General features: G+C 42.8%; 1 protein-coding gene across 1 annotated transcript in view; it reads right to left on the bottom strand.

Moving 5' to 3' along the window:
* The window catches only part of nell2a (neural EGFL like 2a), a gene marked incomplete at both ends in the record, with an annotated part of 221,277 nt that overhangs the window by 171,139 nt on the left and 33,673 nt on the right, over positions 1–16,465 (bottom strand). The window contains 3 exons of the mRNA XM_080737060.1: positions 5,947–6,043; positions 7,478–7,651; positions 10,986–11,136. Of these exons, the coding sequence (XP_080593186.1) occupies positions 5,947–6,043; positions 7,478–7,651; positions 10,986–11,136 (422 nt within the window). The remainder of the gene's footprint in view (positions 1–5,946; positions 6,044–7,477; positions 7,652–10,985; positions 11,137–16,465) is intronic.

The raw sequence follows: 16,465 nt of genomic DNA, 5'->3' as shown, positions 1-16,465 counted from the left end.
TGCTGTTCGCTAAGCATACTAGCAGCAAAGAAGAGAAGATAATACTGATGCAACAGTGTACAATGAATGGCCATGTAGCTACAGTATGGTGCTGTCTCTATAGTGCAGTCAGGTGTTCCCAAACTTTTTGGAGCTGTGTGAAACACAGGCTCCCTATACGTGGCCGTGTGGGTCTGTGTGTGTGTGTGTCTGTCTGTCTGTCTGTCTGTGTGTATGTAAGCCTGAACTTCCTAAACTTCGGCACGCCACTAGTCCCACAGTTTTGCCACCACACACTCGCGCCCATATAGTCCACAGCCCATTTGCGCCATGATAGATTTTCCGCCATCTTGAATTTTCTCCAAAAACACACTTTTTGCTCCTTTTCCTACATATTTTCTTCAAATGTCACAAAAATCGGTACACATGATCCCACACACACAACTCACACACCACACACACACACACACACACACACACACACACACACACACACACACACACACACACACACACACACACACACACACACACACAAGCTCCACTTCACACGGGTGTGATTTTTGGAGCTGTGTGAAACACAGGCTCCCTATACGTGGCTGTGTGGGTCTGTGTGTCTGTCTGTGTGTGGTGTCTGTGTGTATGTAGCCTGAACTTCCTAAACTTCGGCACGCCACTAGTCCCACAGTTTTGCCACCAAACACTCGCGCCATATGTCAAAATCGACCGTGCTTACTCGGGAATCGTGGGCTATTACTTTTCTAAGAGAAAGGTTCTATAGTTTAATTGATATTAATTTATTAGTGAATTAATTTTCCCCATTGACTTAGAATGGGAATCGCAAAAAACTCACATTCAATTATTTGTCTCTCGCAACCACAGGGGCTACAGTTTCAAGACTTGGAGAGGAGAGTTCATAATGATTTCAAGGATTAAATAAAAAAATAATTGTGTCATTTGGCCTCATGGTGGCGCCATAACACCCCACTTTACGTTTTGGCCTGTTAACTCTTGAACCGTAGGTCGGAAAATTAAAAATATTTTTTTCCCTGGATTCCCTTGGGTCATGACGCATCTCTCCCCATATAGTGCCACGCCCATTTTGCGCCATGATAGATTTTCCGCCATCTTGAATTTTCTCCAAAACACACTTTTTTTGCTCCTTTTCCTACATATTTTCTTCAAATGTCACAAAAATCGTACAACATGATCCACACACACACACACACACACACACACACACACCACACACACAACACACACACACACACACACACACACACACACACACACACACACACACAACACACAACACACACACACAGCTCCACTTCACCGGGTGTGATTTTTATTTCATTTTAAGGACCCCCATTTTGTTTGTTTATGTTATATTAAAGCAGTAGTTATTTATTTTTTTATGACACACTTCATGACGTATCCCTCATGAGAGTGAAAGAGTTCCTACTGAGTCTTCTGTTGACCTAACCCAGTGGTTCTCAAACTATGGTCCCGACCCAAAAGTGGGGTCGCGGGAAGGTGCCGTTGGGGTCGCGCATATTGGCAACCAGAAAAAGAATGAATACATTTTAATCAAGAAAGGCTTGAAAAAAAGTGAGGTTGTTTGTCGATCGCGTGAAGAGAACGGAACACTCAATTACCTCTGACAACGCCCGCACTCACACACACACACACACAGTTTCCGCCCCCAACACAAAGCAGAACAGAGCACTAGACTTTGAAGCCAACACACACATTCACAAGCCCTTTGTAAGCAGAGGCTTAGTAGAGACAAACTGATTTTAAACTGTTCATAAACGATTTTCCTAGGATTATGTTTAATATCAGCGGGTGGTACAAATTCATGACCAATAGTTCCCATCTGTACCCCTCACATTGTTAAAATTCGATCGTGATGCGATGTAACATTACCGACCAGCTCGCTCGGAGTGGGAGATTCCAGAAAGACAACCAGACCAGTTATCGAGAGTTGGATCACAAAATTCTTGTTGCAATAAGTTAAAGTACTACTAGCAACATGTTCTGGCTAAATGCTTATGGGGGGTGGTACAATAAGTGGTCCATTTAGATCCATCTGTAATCTCTACCCTCACAGAGTTTTCAAGAGCGGGGGGGAGTGGGGTGATCGCCCCAAATATAGGGGTTGTGCTACAAAAAGGTTTGAGAACCCCTGACCTAATTCATCAAATTATAGGCTGAGGAATGTGACAAAAACTAAACAGAATTCTTCATGAATTCAATACTTTACGGGGTGTGTAATTGATAGAAAAATAAAGCATTAGGCCATGGACCCCCACAACTCTGAGAGTGTACATTTGGTTTCTAACCAGGGCTTCATTTGTGCTGGAGCTGATTTTGTGTCAGACCCATGAGACACCTAATGATTGAAAAAAAATCACACCCGTGTGAAGTGGAGCTGTGTGTGTGTGTGTGTGTGTGTGTGTGTGTGTGTGTCTGTGTGTGTGTGTGTGTGTGTGTGTGTGTGTGTGTGTGTGTGTGTGTGTGTGTGTGTGTGTGTGTGTGTGTGTGTGTGTGTGTGTGGATCATGTGTACCGATTTTTGTGACATTTGAAGAAAATATGTAGGAAAAGGAGCAAAAAAGTGTGTTTTGGAGAAAATTCAAGATGGCGGAAAAATCTATCATGGCGCAAATGGGCGTGGCCTATATGGGGAGATGCGTCATGACCCAAGGAATCCAGGGAAAAAAATATTTTTAATTGTCCGACCTACCGGTTCAAAGAGTTACAGGCCAAAACGTAAAGTGGGGTGTTATGGCGCACCATGCGGCCAAATGACACTAATTATTTTTTATTTAATCCTTGAAATCATTATGAACCTCCTCTCCAAGTCTTGAAACTCTAGCCCCTATGGTTTGCGAGAGACAAATAATTGAATGTGAGTTTTTGCAATTCCCATTATAAGTCAATGGGGGAAAATTAATTCACTAATAAATTAATATCAATTAAACTATAGAAACCTTTCTCTTAGAAAAGTAATAGCCCACGATTCCCGAGTAAGCCGGTCGATTTGACATATGGCGCGAGTGTGTGGTGGCAAAACTGTGGGACTAGTGGCGTGCCGAAGTTTAGGAAGTTCAGGCTACATACAGACACACAGACACACAGACCCACACGGCCACGTATAGGGAGCCTGTGCTTCACACAGCTCCAAAAATTAAGCACTGTTCCTAACTGTTAATCATTTAAGTTCAGGTCCGGCTGAAATCCCCCTCAAGGACTCCTAGGGGTCCCCCGGGCCGCACTTTGAGAACCCCTGCCCTAGTGTTTTTTGTTTTCTGCTACTGTTGCTATAGAATTTTATCTTGAAAAGACATGGTTTCACCTGACAGAGATGATATAGGATTTAAATGCTGAACTACTCCTTATATTATATTTTAAGTTTAAAAGACAAAATGAGATAATTGCGACTATAAAAAATAAAGCAAACATCATCAAGGACTGTCAAATGCTTTGATGATTGGTGTTTTTTATTTTATTTTTTGTTTCGTTTTTAATCTCTTTAAAATCTCCAAACAGCAACGGTGTGGTTTAATGACCTTCTACAAGGTTGACCGGCTGATCTGCACACTGACACTGACAAACTGGAATAAAGACATACAAATGTAAGCGTTGCATAGCAACTGCCTTGTTTGAAATTGGCAGCCAGTCAGGGACTAATAATACTAATAATTAAGACCTTTTTGATCCTGCGGGTGAAATTGAGTTTTCAGCAGATTGATTGAATACTCTTTATTAGCAGTTCGAATAGGAAAAGCACAGGACAGTACAGTTCAGATACAAGGTCTACAAATAGGATATAAACCCAAGAAAGCACTAAGACTTGTTTACATTGGGGTCCTCTGTACTCAATTCATGATTGCTTCCCATTCAGCTATTGGACATGACATAGGGACTATGATTATTTCATTTCATGTTGCAATATTTGATATGCCAGCTGTATTTGTTGTCCATAAATGTGGTTCAAGTCGTGAATATTCTAACTACAATACTGACAACTGACAAGACTATAGGCTTATTTCATTTTCTATATTAACAATGGCAGAATGACAGCTTGTCAATACAAGTTTACATTTTGAGAGCAGGCTGCAAAGAAAATACTATGCTGGTCTGCTAAACGGAGATACAAATACTCTACTTGAGATTAAAAAAAGTCTTTGCCATCACTGATAAAGAAAGTTTTCAAGTTTTCAACTGACACCCACATTCAAACAAAGACGTGTGTGCGAGCACGTATATGTGTGTCAACGCAGATGTTAATTAAGCGATGTGTTTTAAGGGGGGACGACTGTGTTTCCATAAAGCCACTCAATCAGGGCTTCAGAGAGACGGAGGGGGAGGGGCCGTCACGTCAAGATTAGTGCCGACCTCAAGGTCTTCTTTCATCTGCCAATTACCACTGTGCACGTACCTACACACACACACACTTGCAATATTATACTAGTGAGGACATCGATAGTTTAAGGACGGCATTGAAAATAGCTGAACATAGTCAATAACAAAAAAAAGCTGTTCTACAAGCTCACAATGCATCGCAGCGCCACACGTTGTGAGCGTGTAAATCCCGACTAAGGACCAACAGACAGTTCTAACCCTAACCCTTAACCTCTAAATGTTTAATTCCTAAACCCCAACCTGAGTCTTTTTCTAATTGGAATACTCATGCATTAAAACCAACATCTCTCTTGAGAGGACCAGGAAAACGATTCTCACAACGTCTATTTCTCAAATCGTCGTTGTTTTGGACAAACCTTGTAAGTCCAAAACCGTTGGACAGGTATTTATCATTTTAAAAAGGATTTAAACTAGCGTAAACAGCTGATCTACAAGCACACAACGTGTGCTTGCAAATCGGCTGTTTTCACTAGATCGGCTGTTTTCACTACTTTTGTGTGATGGCTTTGTATGATGAAGCAGGGCTTTACTTTTGAAAAAATGTACAAATTTGAAACTTTTGTTCCTCGCCCGTATAGTAATGCAAGTACACGCGCGCGCGCGCGCGCGTGCACACACACACACACACACACACACACACACACACACACACACACACACACACACACACACACACACACACACACACACACACACACACACACACACACACACACACACACATACACACACACACACACACAGAGAGAGAGAGAGAGACAGCATCCTATATTGTAGGTGCCAGGCATCAAATCAAACGCCCCCCTGTGATTAAAATAGTTTCCAGTTGCCGATAAAGCCAACATTACAACCCCGGCCACTTCCCCCCCTGGGGGGGACGGATTGGGCGCTGATGACGATGACGTGCAGAGCAGCTAGCCTGCGAGACGCCAAATTATTGTCTCCACTTCAGATAAACAATAAGGCCAACATTTAATGAGCATCGTCCAGAGGCTATTTAATGATTTCTCCTCAGTATCGGGAGAGACTGCCGGGATAATTACCTCCGTTGTTTTAGAAGCAGAGAGTGAGGCGAGGGAACAAACAATGACGGCAAAAACAAAAATAGTGACTTCCTACTGGGCCTGTTAGCGACCTGCGCATTACACCAAAGGCGACTGCTGAGAAGTGCAATTAAAATTCTGCGAAAACAAGTTTGTAGCGATAAAAAAGGAAAAAAGAAAAGTGAAAAAAGACACTCTGGTGCAAAGGTCAATATTCGATAAGGCAGTTATACTTGTGTGTGGGAGTCGTGCAAATAAGTATCAAACAAGTATCTACCAGTGTTCATCTATCTATCTATCTATCTATCTATCTATCTGACTATCTACAACTAATTACAAGCTTACAAAGCATGTTGAGAGCTTGTAGATTGGCTATTTTTTGCATACTTTACCTGCACTAAATGAATTATAAATCATGCATAACTTGGCCCTTGCCTTGATCTGAATCATTTATCACTTGTTAATAGAAGGTTGTTTTTTAAAGTAATGCCAACCTTGAAGAGGCCGTGGGCACCGTTCCTCTGTCCGACCCAGAAGGATGTGTCCTCAGGTATGTCCATGTACGGCATCTCCACCACCCTCTCGTAGATCCTTCAGAGTAAAAATGCATGCCAGTTAAAGGAGCAGTGTTGATTTCGTCGACTAAAACAATGACGAAAAATGTGTGTCGACTGCGTTTTTTTCTTCTTCACTTTTTCACTGCTCTCAGGTGTTGCTTGCTGAAAATAGCAGATCTAAAAGCTCACAACGTGTTGTAGATCGGCTATTTTCAGCATGCAACCAAGTGTAAAATCAATCATTACGATGCCATCAAGGCCTGCCAAAATCATTTTAGTTGACTAAGTCAACTGTAGATTTAGTCAACTAAAATTAGACTAAAACTAAAACTTTTCAGGTGACTAAATTATGACTAAAACTGAATGATATGTTATTCAAAAGACTATGACTAAAACTAAATCAAAATTTGCTGTCAAAAACAACACTGTAAAGGTGCTGTAAAGTGATCTTTTTGGCGGTTGGCACAAGGCTGAAACATTTCCGTTTTGTCGACTGCTGCTTAAAATAAACCAAAGCCGTTATCATCCTCCTATAGAATGGAGAAAACATCCTATCTGTCCATCTGCCTGCCTGCCTGCCTGTCTGTCTGTCTGTCTGTCTGTCTGTCTGCATACTGTGCATTTCTCTCCTCAATGGCTTGGCCAATCATTCTACAATTACACATGGGCATTGAGCATTGGCAGGGGAAGGAACAGACCAAGCTGATTTATGCCTCAAATTTAAGCAGTTTATTTAGTGATTTTGGCAAGTCTACGCGTATATATATGAATACTGGCTGGAACAGCTCCATAATGTCCAGTTATACATTCCCACACATTTAATGAAAACCCCCCACCAGCCAACTAGCCTTATCACTCAAAGTAAAGTATACATGTTGTTAACGTCACATTTCATCAGCATTTCAATAGTAAAGTCTATCTAATATTTTTGATGATGTCAAGTGAATTTATCTTTGATTACCCAATCAAATAAATGTATTGCAGTTACTATGCTGAAAGTGGTACTTTCTGTACAGTAACTGCAATAAACTAATTTGATTGGCTAATATGGGGGGCTGGGGCGGAGTTAAGTGTGCATATCATTATATTCTGAAACTACCCCCACAGAAGCTGTACGAGGTGAAAATGCCACTTTCGAACACAAAATGTGTGTGGTGAGAGAAAATAACCGTGCTTCAACGCGACATGTTGTGACTTGTGAGCTTGTCTATTCGTACGACGGACGAAGTATACATTCACTACTAGGCAGTCAGTCACTCTGTGCAGAGGCTGATACGGTCCCGCTCCCTTTTCAGACTGTTTGGAGAAAGACCACGTGACCTACTGTAGCATGTCGTCATATTTTGGGGCGTGACATAACACCTTTAAGTAACACATTATTGTACTTTTTTCCACCACTGCATGTGTCAGTGATCCTACGCTAAAGACTTGACAGTGTGTCATTTGCAGGCAGCAGTGCAGTGTTTACCTGTTGCAGTCCACGTGCAGTATGACGTGCGAGGCGCTGACGGCTACGGACACCTTGTGCCACTGGCCGTCGGCCAGGCTGTAGGGGAACACCTCAGTGTGTGCCTGCTGGCCCTTGGTGCGGTAGTGCAGACGCACCTCGCTGCGCTGCCCGCTGCTCTCCAGCTCCAGGAACCTGCCGGAGACCAGACAAAGCATTTTAGCGTTGTGCCTTGCGTACATAGATAGACCTGTCACAATTATTACATAATCGTCTAATTGCAATTATTTTGTCTTAATCGTCATAATCATTATTTTCGTATATATTCAACCATTTTCAAAATTAGTGGAAATAGCAGATCTACAAGCTCACAACCCAGTATGCAAATGTAGGGCAGGCATATCACCTTGACACTACTCTGGTTATAGGTCTAACCGTCTAACCAGAGCCTTGTATTAGAGAGTTCTGCCAAAGCGGGGTCAGAAACAGTGCCGGTCACGTGGTTCATGTGACTCGAAATGTCACTTTTCCCTCTTTCACTCCAATGCATTCCGTAAACTTCCGGTTGGCGCTTTGTCACTATTCGCCAATAGATGTGTATGTAGAAGACCTGGCCCAATGAAGTGAACAAGGTTGGCACGAATCTCCAATAGAGGGCTCTGGGTTTAACCAATAGAGTCTGTTTGAATGTTTTTGTAACCGCCCCAGCTTCTATGAAATCAAGACTTTCCTTGAAAACTAAAACTAAATAAAACTAGTCTGTTCCTAAAACCAAATATAAAACTACATATGCACTAATAAGACTAAATAAAACTAAACTTAAATCAAACACCAAAATGAAATGAAAAAGGAAAACAGATGAATATTTCAAAACTATAATAACTATGTTAAGCACTTATCTGCAAATGCTTTAGGAGTTTATTTATATTAAAGTCCTCTTCCCTCATTGCTCCTGCATTCTGTAGATTAAGCTAAAGCAAATGCTTACCCAACTGCTTAGTAAAGGATGAATACACCCAATAACCACATCTCCATTTGCACCACTGTTTAAAATGACTGTAAATCAGCTTTCCAGACGAACAGTGCTGGCTGTATGTCTGTCTAATGTAACAAACAACAACACGTTATGAACATAAGAGGGACTCAACGCCACACAATGAAGCAATGGTTCTCAGAGTGGGTTCCAGGGGGTCCCCAGCATGAGTAGTTTCGCTGGGGACCATCACATCACTAGTTTTTAACCACTTAAAATGATAGTTATCTTATCCATGTATTTGTTGGCTATTCAAAAACAGTGGTGTAAAGTGACTAAGTACTTTAGTAAATGTACTCCACTAAATTTATTTGAAAACTTTAGTTACTATGTAGTTACTTTGTAGATTGATTATTATTAGAAAGGATACATTAAACACTTCAACCCTATATACATTTTTGAAAATAGCTGATATTTTCAAAAGACTTTTATACGTTTGAAAACTTGTAAATGGGACATTCTGCATTTGTATTCAAAGCATTTGTATTCTGCAGCCTGATACATACTTTGGAGGTGCATAAATCAGGCTTAAGAGAATCCTTGTCTCCACACCATTGAGATTCAGCTGAAGGAGCATCGTTAATGGAAAGAGCTGCCAATACAGTCACTAGAGCTGCCTTTAAAGAACACTTACTTAACGGCCATTTGCTTGAAACATTATTCAAAAGGGAGAAGAAAAAAGTAAAAAAGAAAAAACAACACCGACACATAACTGTAAAGGAATTGATTCATCTACCCCCAGCTAACCCCAATCTAATAGAGTTATACTCTAACCCCCAGCCATGCATAGATGAGACAGTACACATTCATTCTAGCTGCACAAATCCACAACAGTAGCTAACACTGGCATTAAACAAATCCCAGCCTAGGCCAATTTCCAAATGAAACAGTGCAGCACCACTTTGTAGCCTACGAACGACTGGGAAAGCCAATCAGTATTGTGTGTGTGTGTGTGTGTGTGTGGGGGGGGGGGGGGTCATTACCGCCGCTGTGGGGTCTCTTCTCGGCGATGACTTTAATGTACACATCAATCGCTGTGTTATGTGTCGTTCAACATGGCCTGGTCTGATCTTCTCGGCTATGTGCAGCAGCCCAGGCTAATGGAGTGCATTAGCATGCTAAGCGCGGGCCGCGGCAGTCAGTGTGTGTGTGTGTGTGTGTGTGTGCGTGCGTGCGTGCGTGCGTGCGTGCGTGCGTGCGTGCGTGCGTGCGTGCGTGCGTGTGTTTCTCATTACGTCCCACGCCGCGATTGCAGGCCCAGTGTTCGGAACGGGTGACGGCGTGTTAATAATATGTTGCCGAACAGGGTGATTTGCTGGTTTACTCAAGTCACTGACTGATGGCGAAGGTAATGTGTTTAGATGTTTATCAAACAAACCTACAATACATGTACCATCCCAGCCTCTATGTGTGTTATCGCCACACCCCAATTCCTGCCCATACTCTCATGTACAAAAGGAGAAATAAATCAGAAAAAATAAAGACAATTCAAAACATTTTCTTAAAAAAAAAAGAAGGGAAAATCCAATACATACTGTATTACCGATATTAATATTTTGTCTAGACTAAAAGACAATAGTAGATCTATTCTAAAAGCTCACAATGCCCACATATTGTGGCGCATTGTAAGCTTCTACATTTGCCATTTTCACTTGTATTTAAACAGGGCTTAAGTGATACTGTATATGCACAATGTATTTTTGGAGTCCCATGGAAGACACCAAATCTTTCTTTTGCTGGAAAAGTGTGGGAACCCCCTGGCCTACATAACACTAATAGGATTCAGTATTTTTTTTAAATCATGCCTACAGGAAGTTGGAATGCTCTGCACAAAGTAACAGACAACATTCGGCCACTCTGAACACCTGTTGCATAAGGTTCCTTATTTCTCTGACTCGTGTCTGGGCAGCAGTTATGCACAGGGGTGTCACACCAAATTCTGGGCCCTGGGTACAAGCATTCACTGCGGGCCCCCATGAATGTTCTTCATAGGGGGAGGGGGTTTAACCCATTTAGACTGGAAACGCATTATTGTGTGCTTTAACTATTGAAAATAGTTAAAGCACACACTAAATATTTTGAGATGGGGGTCCGTGGCCAAATACCTATAATTTTGGGGGTCCTTCACATGAAAAAGTTTGAGCACCACTGACAAAGAAACATAGGTTTTTCAAAAAACCTTAGAAGGATTTGAAATATTCAAAGACTACTAATGACACGAACTTTCAAGATTTTTCCCCGCGCATGTGAGACTTGCCATTTTTCAATAGTTAAAGCACAAAATAACGCGTAATAATGCGTTCCCAGTCTAAATGGGTTAAACCCCCTCCCCCTATGAAGAACATTCATGGTGGGCCCGCAGTGAATCCTTGTACCCAGGGCCCAGAATTTGGTGCGACACCCCTGCCGGGCCCGCACTGAATCCTTGTACCCAGGGCCCAGAATTTGGTGCGACACCCCTGCCGGTATGAAGGCGTGTGTTCGTTCGTTCTGTACCTGTGTTCAGCGTGGTGGATGGAGAGGATGACCCCAGAGTTGAGGTGCTCCTGCTTCAGGGTCACCAGCACGGTGAACTCACTCTTGCCCCTCAGTTTCTGGACCATGCGCTCTGACGCCCGCGCCGAGGCCCTCACCTCCCTGGACGAACCTGCAGGAGGAGGAGGACAAGGAAGCACATGTGACTTAAACCCATGCAATCCACTGCTGACAGATTCATTCGGCAAGAGCAACAAAGTGATCAGGTCTGCGAAAACAAGCCCGAAAGAAGCGACTAAATAGGCCACACACAGCTATTTAAAAATAGCTGATCTACAAGCTCAGACACACATCAAAATTGCTGGCCTGGAATCAAACCTGGGACAACCAGGGGCTCTGGTTCCTCAGGCAGGGTCCCTAACCATTCAGCTATGGCCGAGCTTGTACATGACATCCACTAATTTTTGATAGCCAATATATAAAATATAGTGGTTAAAAGGATTGTGATGATGTACAGTATCAAAGACCCATTTGAGAACCACTGCTCTAAACAACACCTGACAGTAGGTATAGCAAATTAGTTTCAGTGCATTTTTTGAAAATCGAAAATGAAAGGCGCATTGCATAAAAGATTTCAGAGCGGGTATTTTTCAAGTCAGTTTTTCTGCAAGAGTGTATTTTGAATACATCTTAAGATTTGACAAAAAAAACTGTCAAAATAAAGTGGTTTTCACGCCATTCAACCGTGATAAATGCCATCTGTGTGTACACAGTGATGTAACAATTTACCATTCACTTCAAGCACAATATTTGTTTCCTGCTGTCTGTCAATGAATGATATACAAGCTATTAAGGAGGATGCAGGATGACTTGAATACCAAGAGTAAGGGCCGATGCAAACTCCACTTGAGACTAATTTATTTCCGTTCGGCTCTGTCTAAACTACAATATTACGTCATTCAGAGGTTCGGGGGAGTGGGTACCGCAGCTAGGCCCACACTTTGAAGGGTGCACACTCTGAATTGGGAAAGAGGCTAATGACTACAACTGTCTTCAACTCTTCATAATAATGGGCTGGCGCCCCGGACCGCTGGTGTAGTAGTCTGGGCACCTACTGTATAGGCTCCAATGCAGCCTGACAGCATGTCGAGGGTTTGAGTCCCGTTCACGACGACCGTTGCTGTGTGTCACTCCCCATCTCTCTCTCCACCATTTCCTGGCTAAATACTGTGTACCAGTAAGACGCCCTAAGGCCGAAACAACTGAGACTGACACAATATGTCCATATATGGGCACTGACACAGATAAGGGCTTAATATTGATGATATAAGGCATCTTCATATATGGGCATAAAAGGGACAAGGACGGAATTCATTTGCAAGTGTGACTCGAGTTACCACAACCACACTGGTTATCATGAGACTGACACATTATGTCCATATATGGGCATTCCCAGATATGGGCTTAATATTGATGACATCAGGGATCTCCATATATGGGCATAAAAGGGACTAGGACAGAATTAATTTGCAAGTGTGGTTGCCGTGACTGACTGAGTGACTGAGTGACTGACGCACATGAGCTGCAGGTTTTCAGAGTAAATGCGACCTATGGTTGCAACTATCAAAAAGGCATAAAAAGCCAACAATATCTAAATAATGGGCTGGGCGAATTGTTAACCTTGCAGTTAGCATTCGACATTTCATCCTCTCCACTTCACAATAGTTAGTATTCACAAACAACTGCTTTGAATCCCCGATTTATATGGGTTCCAAGTATTTACAGAATGTCTTCAGGTTAGGCAGTTGAGGGAAATGTGTTGTGTTGTGTTCCCATGAGGCCGCTTCGTCTGCAATATCCCGTTAAAGCCTATAGTTTATAAAGGAATACTGGAAGGAACTGTCTTCAATCAGGGGGGGAGTAGAGACGTGCTCTTTGGAATATTCACAAAGAAACACAAGGAAACTCTCTGTAGACAACGTTCAAAAACCTGCAGTATTTCACGTGGCTGCTGCATGTTGCAAAATACAAGAACATGTGCAGTGACAGTGTCATCTGAGCTTTGAAGATAGCTCTGAGCCAGGGTATGTGTTCATTTTGCAAAATGCAGTAGTAGGCACATGAAATCAGTGGTGTAAAGTAGCTAAGTACATTTACTCAAGTACTGTAATTAAGATCACAGCTTTATGTTACCAACTATACCAGTAAGATGCCCTAAGGGCGAGAACGGGCGCGTGCACGCATCCGCCTGGGTGACGGCAGACTGCTGGGCGAGCGCTGGCGCTTTGGCATGGGATCAGCTTTGACCCCCCCGAAAAATGCAGACCTGGTTGGTTGTTTAAGTTGGCCAAAATGTGTCCATATTTTCCCAAATATGGAGATGACTGACGTCTGACATCATAGATGTCTGACATCATAGACCACATGAGACTCGTCATCATTGTGATGTCAGAACAGGTCAGTGGTGTGACAGACAGACAGACAGACAGACAGACAGACAGACAGACAGACAGACGGACATGAGCTGCAAGTTTTCATACTAAATAGCGCATCAACAGACATTCAGCAGCATAATGGGTCACACACTGGGGGCTTGATCTAGAAGCAGAAGCTATGAGTTTGGTGGTGCTATCAGAAGAAGTGAGAGAAGAGGGAGTTGGCATGGTGGGGCGGGCATTTTCTGTGTCACTGGCTTCTGTTCCGCCAGCAGGTTCGCCAACCCTTTTTCCCCTCCCCCTACAGACATGACGTCCATACTTCTTTAATGGAAGCATCAATAAATGATGACGTTTCTCACAAGCGATTACATCAAAGAGCTCACTTCCAGCTAGGACATGCATGCTAGATGATGCCCCGGCCAGTGTTGCCACATTTGGCGAAATGGAACAAGCGGCCGGCTACAGTAGGTCTACGAAAACAAGCACAAAACAAGCGAGTAGGTCACGGTGGCCACCATAGATGATATAAAAAGCTAGATACCTCATTCACCGCTGCAGTTCATTGGAGCGACCAATAAAATAGTCCAGGTGGAAGTGCAGAAGTGTGGAAGGCACGCTGCCACTCAAAGTGACTATTGGCCAATCACAGTGTGTTTTTTTCCGGACTTATCGATTCAATTCAAAGGAGCTTTATTGGCATGAGGAAACAAACTTTTACATGCCTCTGACTGGACTTCCGAACGTCCCCTTCTGTGACGCACACAGTAGTGTGCCTCAGAATTCCGGAAGCTTGTCTTAAGAATTGCCTGGAATATTTTTTACAGGCTTCCCAGAGCCAAAGGAGGTGTCTACCTTTCTACAGTATGTCTATGGTGGAACCACGCACGCACGCACGCACGCACACACACACACACACACACACACACATAGGGGTCCCCAGCAAAATGACTTAAAGGAGTAGTCCCCCCCCCAAAAAACACTTATTTAATATCTCTTACATAGACACACCATGAAGCCTTGAATTTATGGAGATTATTTTGTTTCTGTCGCATTCCTAAGCCAATCATTTGATGACCGGCAAAGTCTCCGGTAGGAGACTCAAAGAGGAGGAGAAGGAGGTTTACCACTTTAAACCTATATACATCAGATATTTGAAAATAGCAGATCTACAACCTCACAGAGTGTCGCGATGAACACGTTGTGAGCTTTTAGTTTTCAAAACTAATTGAATACTTTTGAAACATTCTAACAACACAAATCTTCCCTTGCACAAAATATCTTCAGATGGGGGTCTGCGCGGACAAATGAAAATGTTTGAGAACTACCATTAGGAAACAAGCACAAATAAACAACTCTACAACAAGCCCACCCCCTAAAAAAATCTAAAACGCAACTCCAGTATTTTTTACAAGCGACTTAACAGAAGAAAAAAAACCAAGCTCAAAGTCGCTTATAATAAGCAGACTTGGCAACACTGGCCATAGCACACACTGGAGCACTTCATGAAGCTAGCAACGCAGCGTTTCCTCTGTGTATAGCATTACTTCCAGCTGGTGGGATTAACCAATTAACACACTGCCATCTAGACTAGAAGACACTGAAGAGGCCATGACGAACACACAGGGACACGGGGAGTGCATTATGGCTTTATTTTTGTATTACTACTCGTATAATATGATATTTTTGATACTACTGTATAATATACAATATATACCAGCTCAGTGGCCTTGTGGTTAGAGTGTCCGCCCTGGGACAGGGAGGTTGGGGGTTCGATTCCCCGGCCAGGTCATACCAAAGACTGTAAAAATGGGACCCAATACCTCCCTGCTTGGCACTCAGCATCAAGGGTTGGATTGGGGGCGTTGATCACCATTTCTGATTCCCGAGCACGGCACGGCTGCAGCTAACTGCTCCAAGAGATGGGTCAAAGGCGGTGAACACATTTCAAATCACAGCAATGTGTCGGTCTGAGTTAATTATTGTTTGTTTTTTAAAATGTCTGGATGAATTGAATACACAGGACCTGAATGGAAGCTCTAGGCTTATTGGGTTATCCTCTTAGCAGTCTTTTGTATAAATCTGTGCTACTGTGCCTTTTTTTTAAGTAAATAGAGTATTCAGACAATCAAAAATAACTTGATACTTGTAGATCTGCTATTTCCACTATTTTTTTTAAATGTTTGAAAATACATCATTGTGATCATCTCAAATAATTAGGCTATTATGTAATAGTTGTGACATGACATGTGTTTTCCAGTGACAGGATAGCATGGGTCTACTGTGACATGGCTTCTAGCTGGGACAGATGGTCTAGTGACAGCAACATGACTACTCTGCCCGGCGATAACCTGCTGCTACCCGCAGAAAAACACGATGAATAATTAAATATCTGACCATTTTTCATAATAATGTAGGGCATTGCTTGCCGGAATTTATGTGTGCCTTTTGGAGGTGTGTTTGGGTGCTTGTCAAATTGTAATAATTACATCTGAAGTGTTTTTTTGTTTTAGTTATTCTTGTGGTTTCTGATCATCGCAGACATCCTGTAATACAGCGAATCATTTGCAAAAATAATTTGACGAAGACCAAATAACCAAACCAGATTCCACAGTGCAGAATCAGATGGCACTATACAGGCCTGGCCTCCACTGACCTCAGTTTGGGGTGGGGCGCAGTGCTTAATTGATGCCGGAGCTGGACGGAACCTGAGTCCTTCACTCCGGTACCTCTAGAACAGTGGTTCTCAACCGGTGGGTCGGGACCCCCAGGGGGGTCGCCAAATTATTTTGGGGGGCTCCCCAGATGATTAGCTTAACTTAACTCATTCGTAGTTTACGGCCGTAAAGCCCGTTAATTTCTCTATGTCTTTCACTGCCGGCTTCTCCGAGTCCTACCTGTTAACGTGGGCGCTCGTCCAGTTCCCATCGTGCGTGATCGGACACTGCTCGTGTGTTCGCGTATTCCATCAGCTTCTCAAATCCGTTGAAACTTTTTCAATTGATCAATAAGTTCTCCATCTGTAAGCCGCGGAGTGCAGACAGTAAGCTGGGCCAAAATAGAGGA

The sequence above is a fragment of the Nannobrachium achirus genome, assembly GCF_963921795.1.
Source record: "Nannobrachium achirus genome assembly, chromosome: 11".
NCBI lineage: Eukaryota > Metazoa > Chordata > Actinopteri > Myctophiformes > Myctophidae > Nannobrachium > Nannobrachium achirus.
The sequence above is the reverse complement of the archived record's forward strand: the minus strand, read 5'-3'. Positions and strand labels throughout refer to the sequence as shown.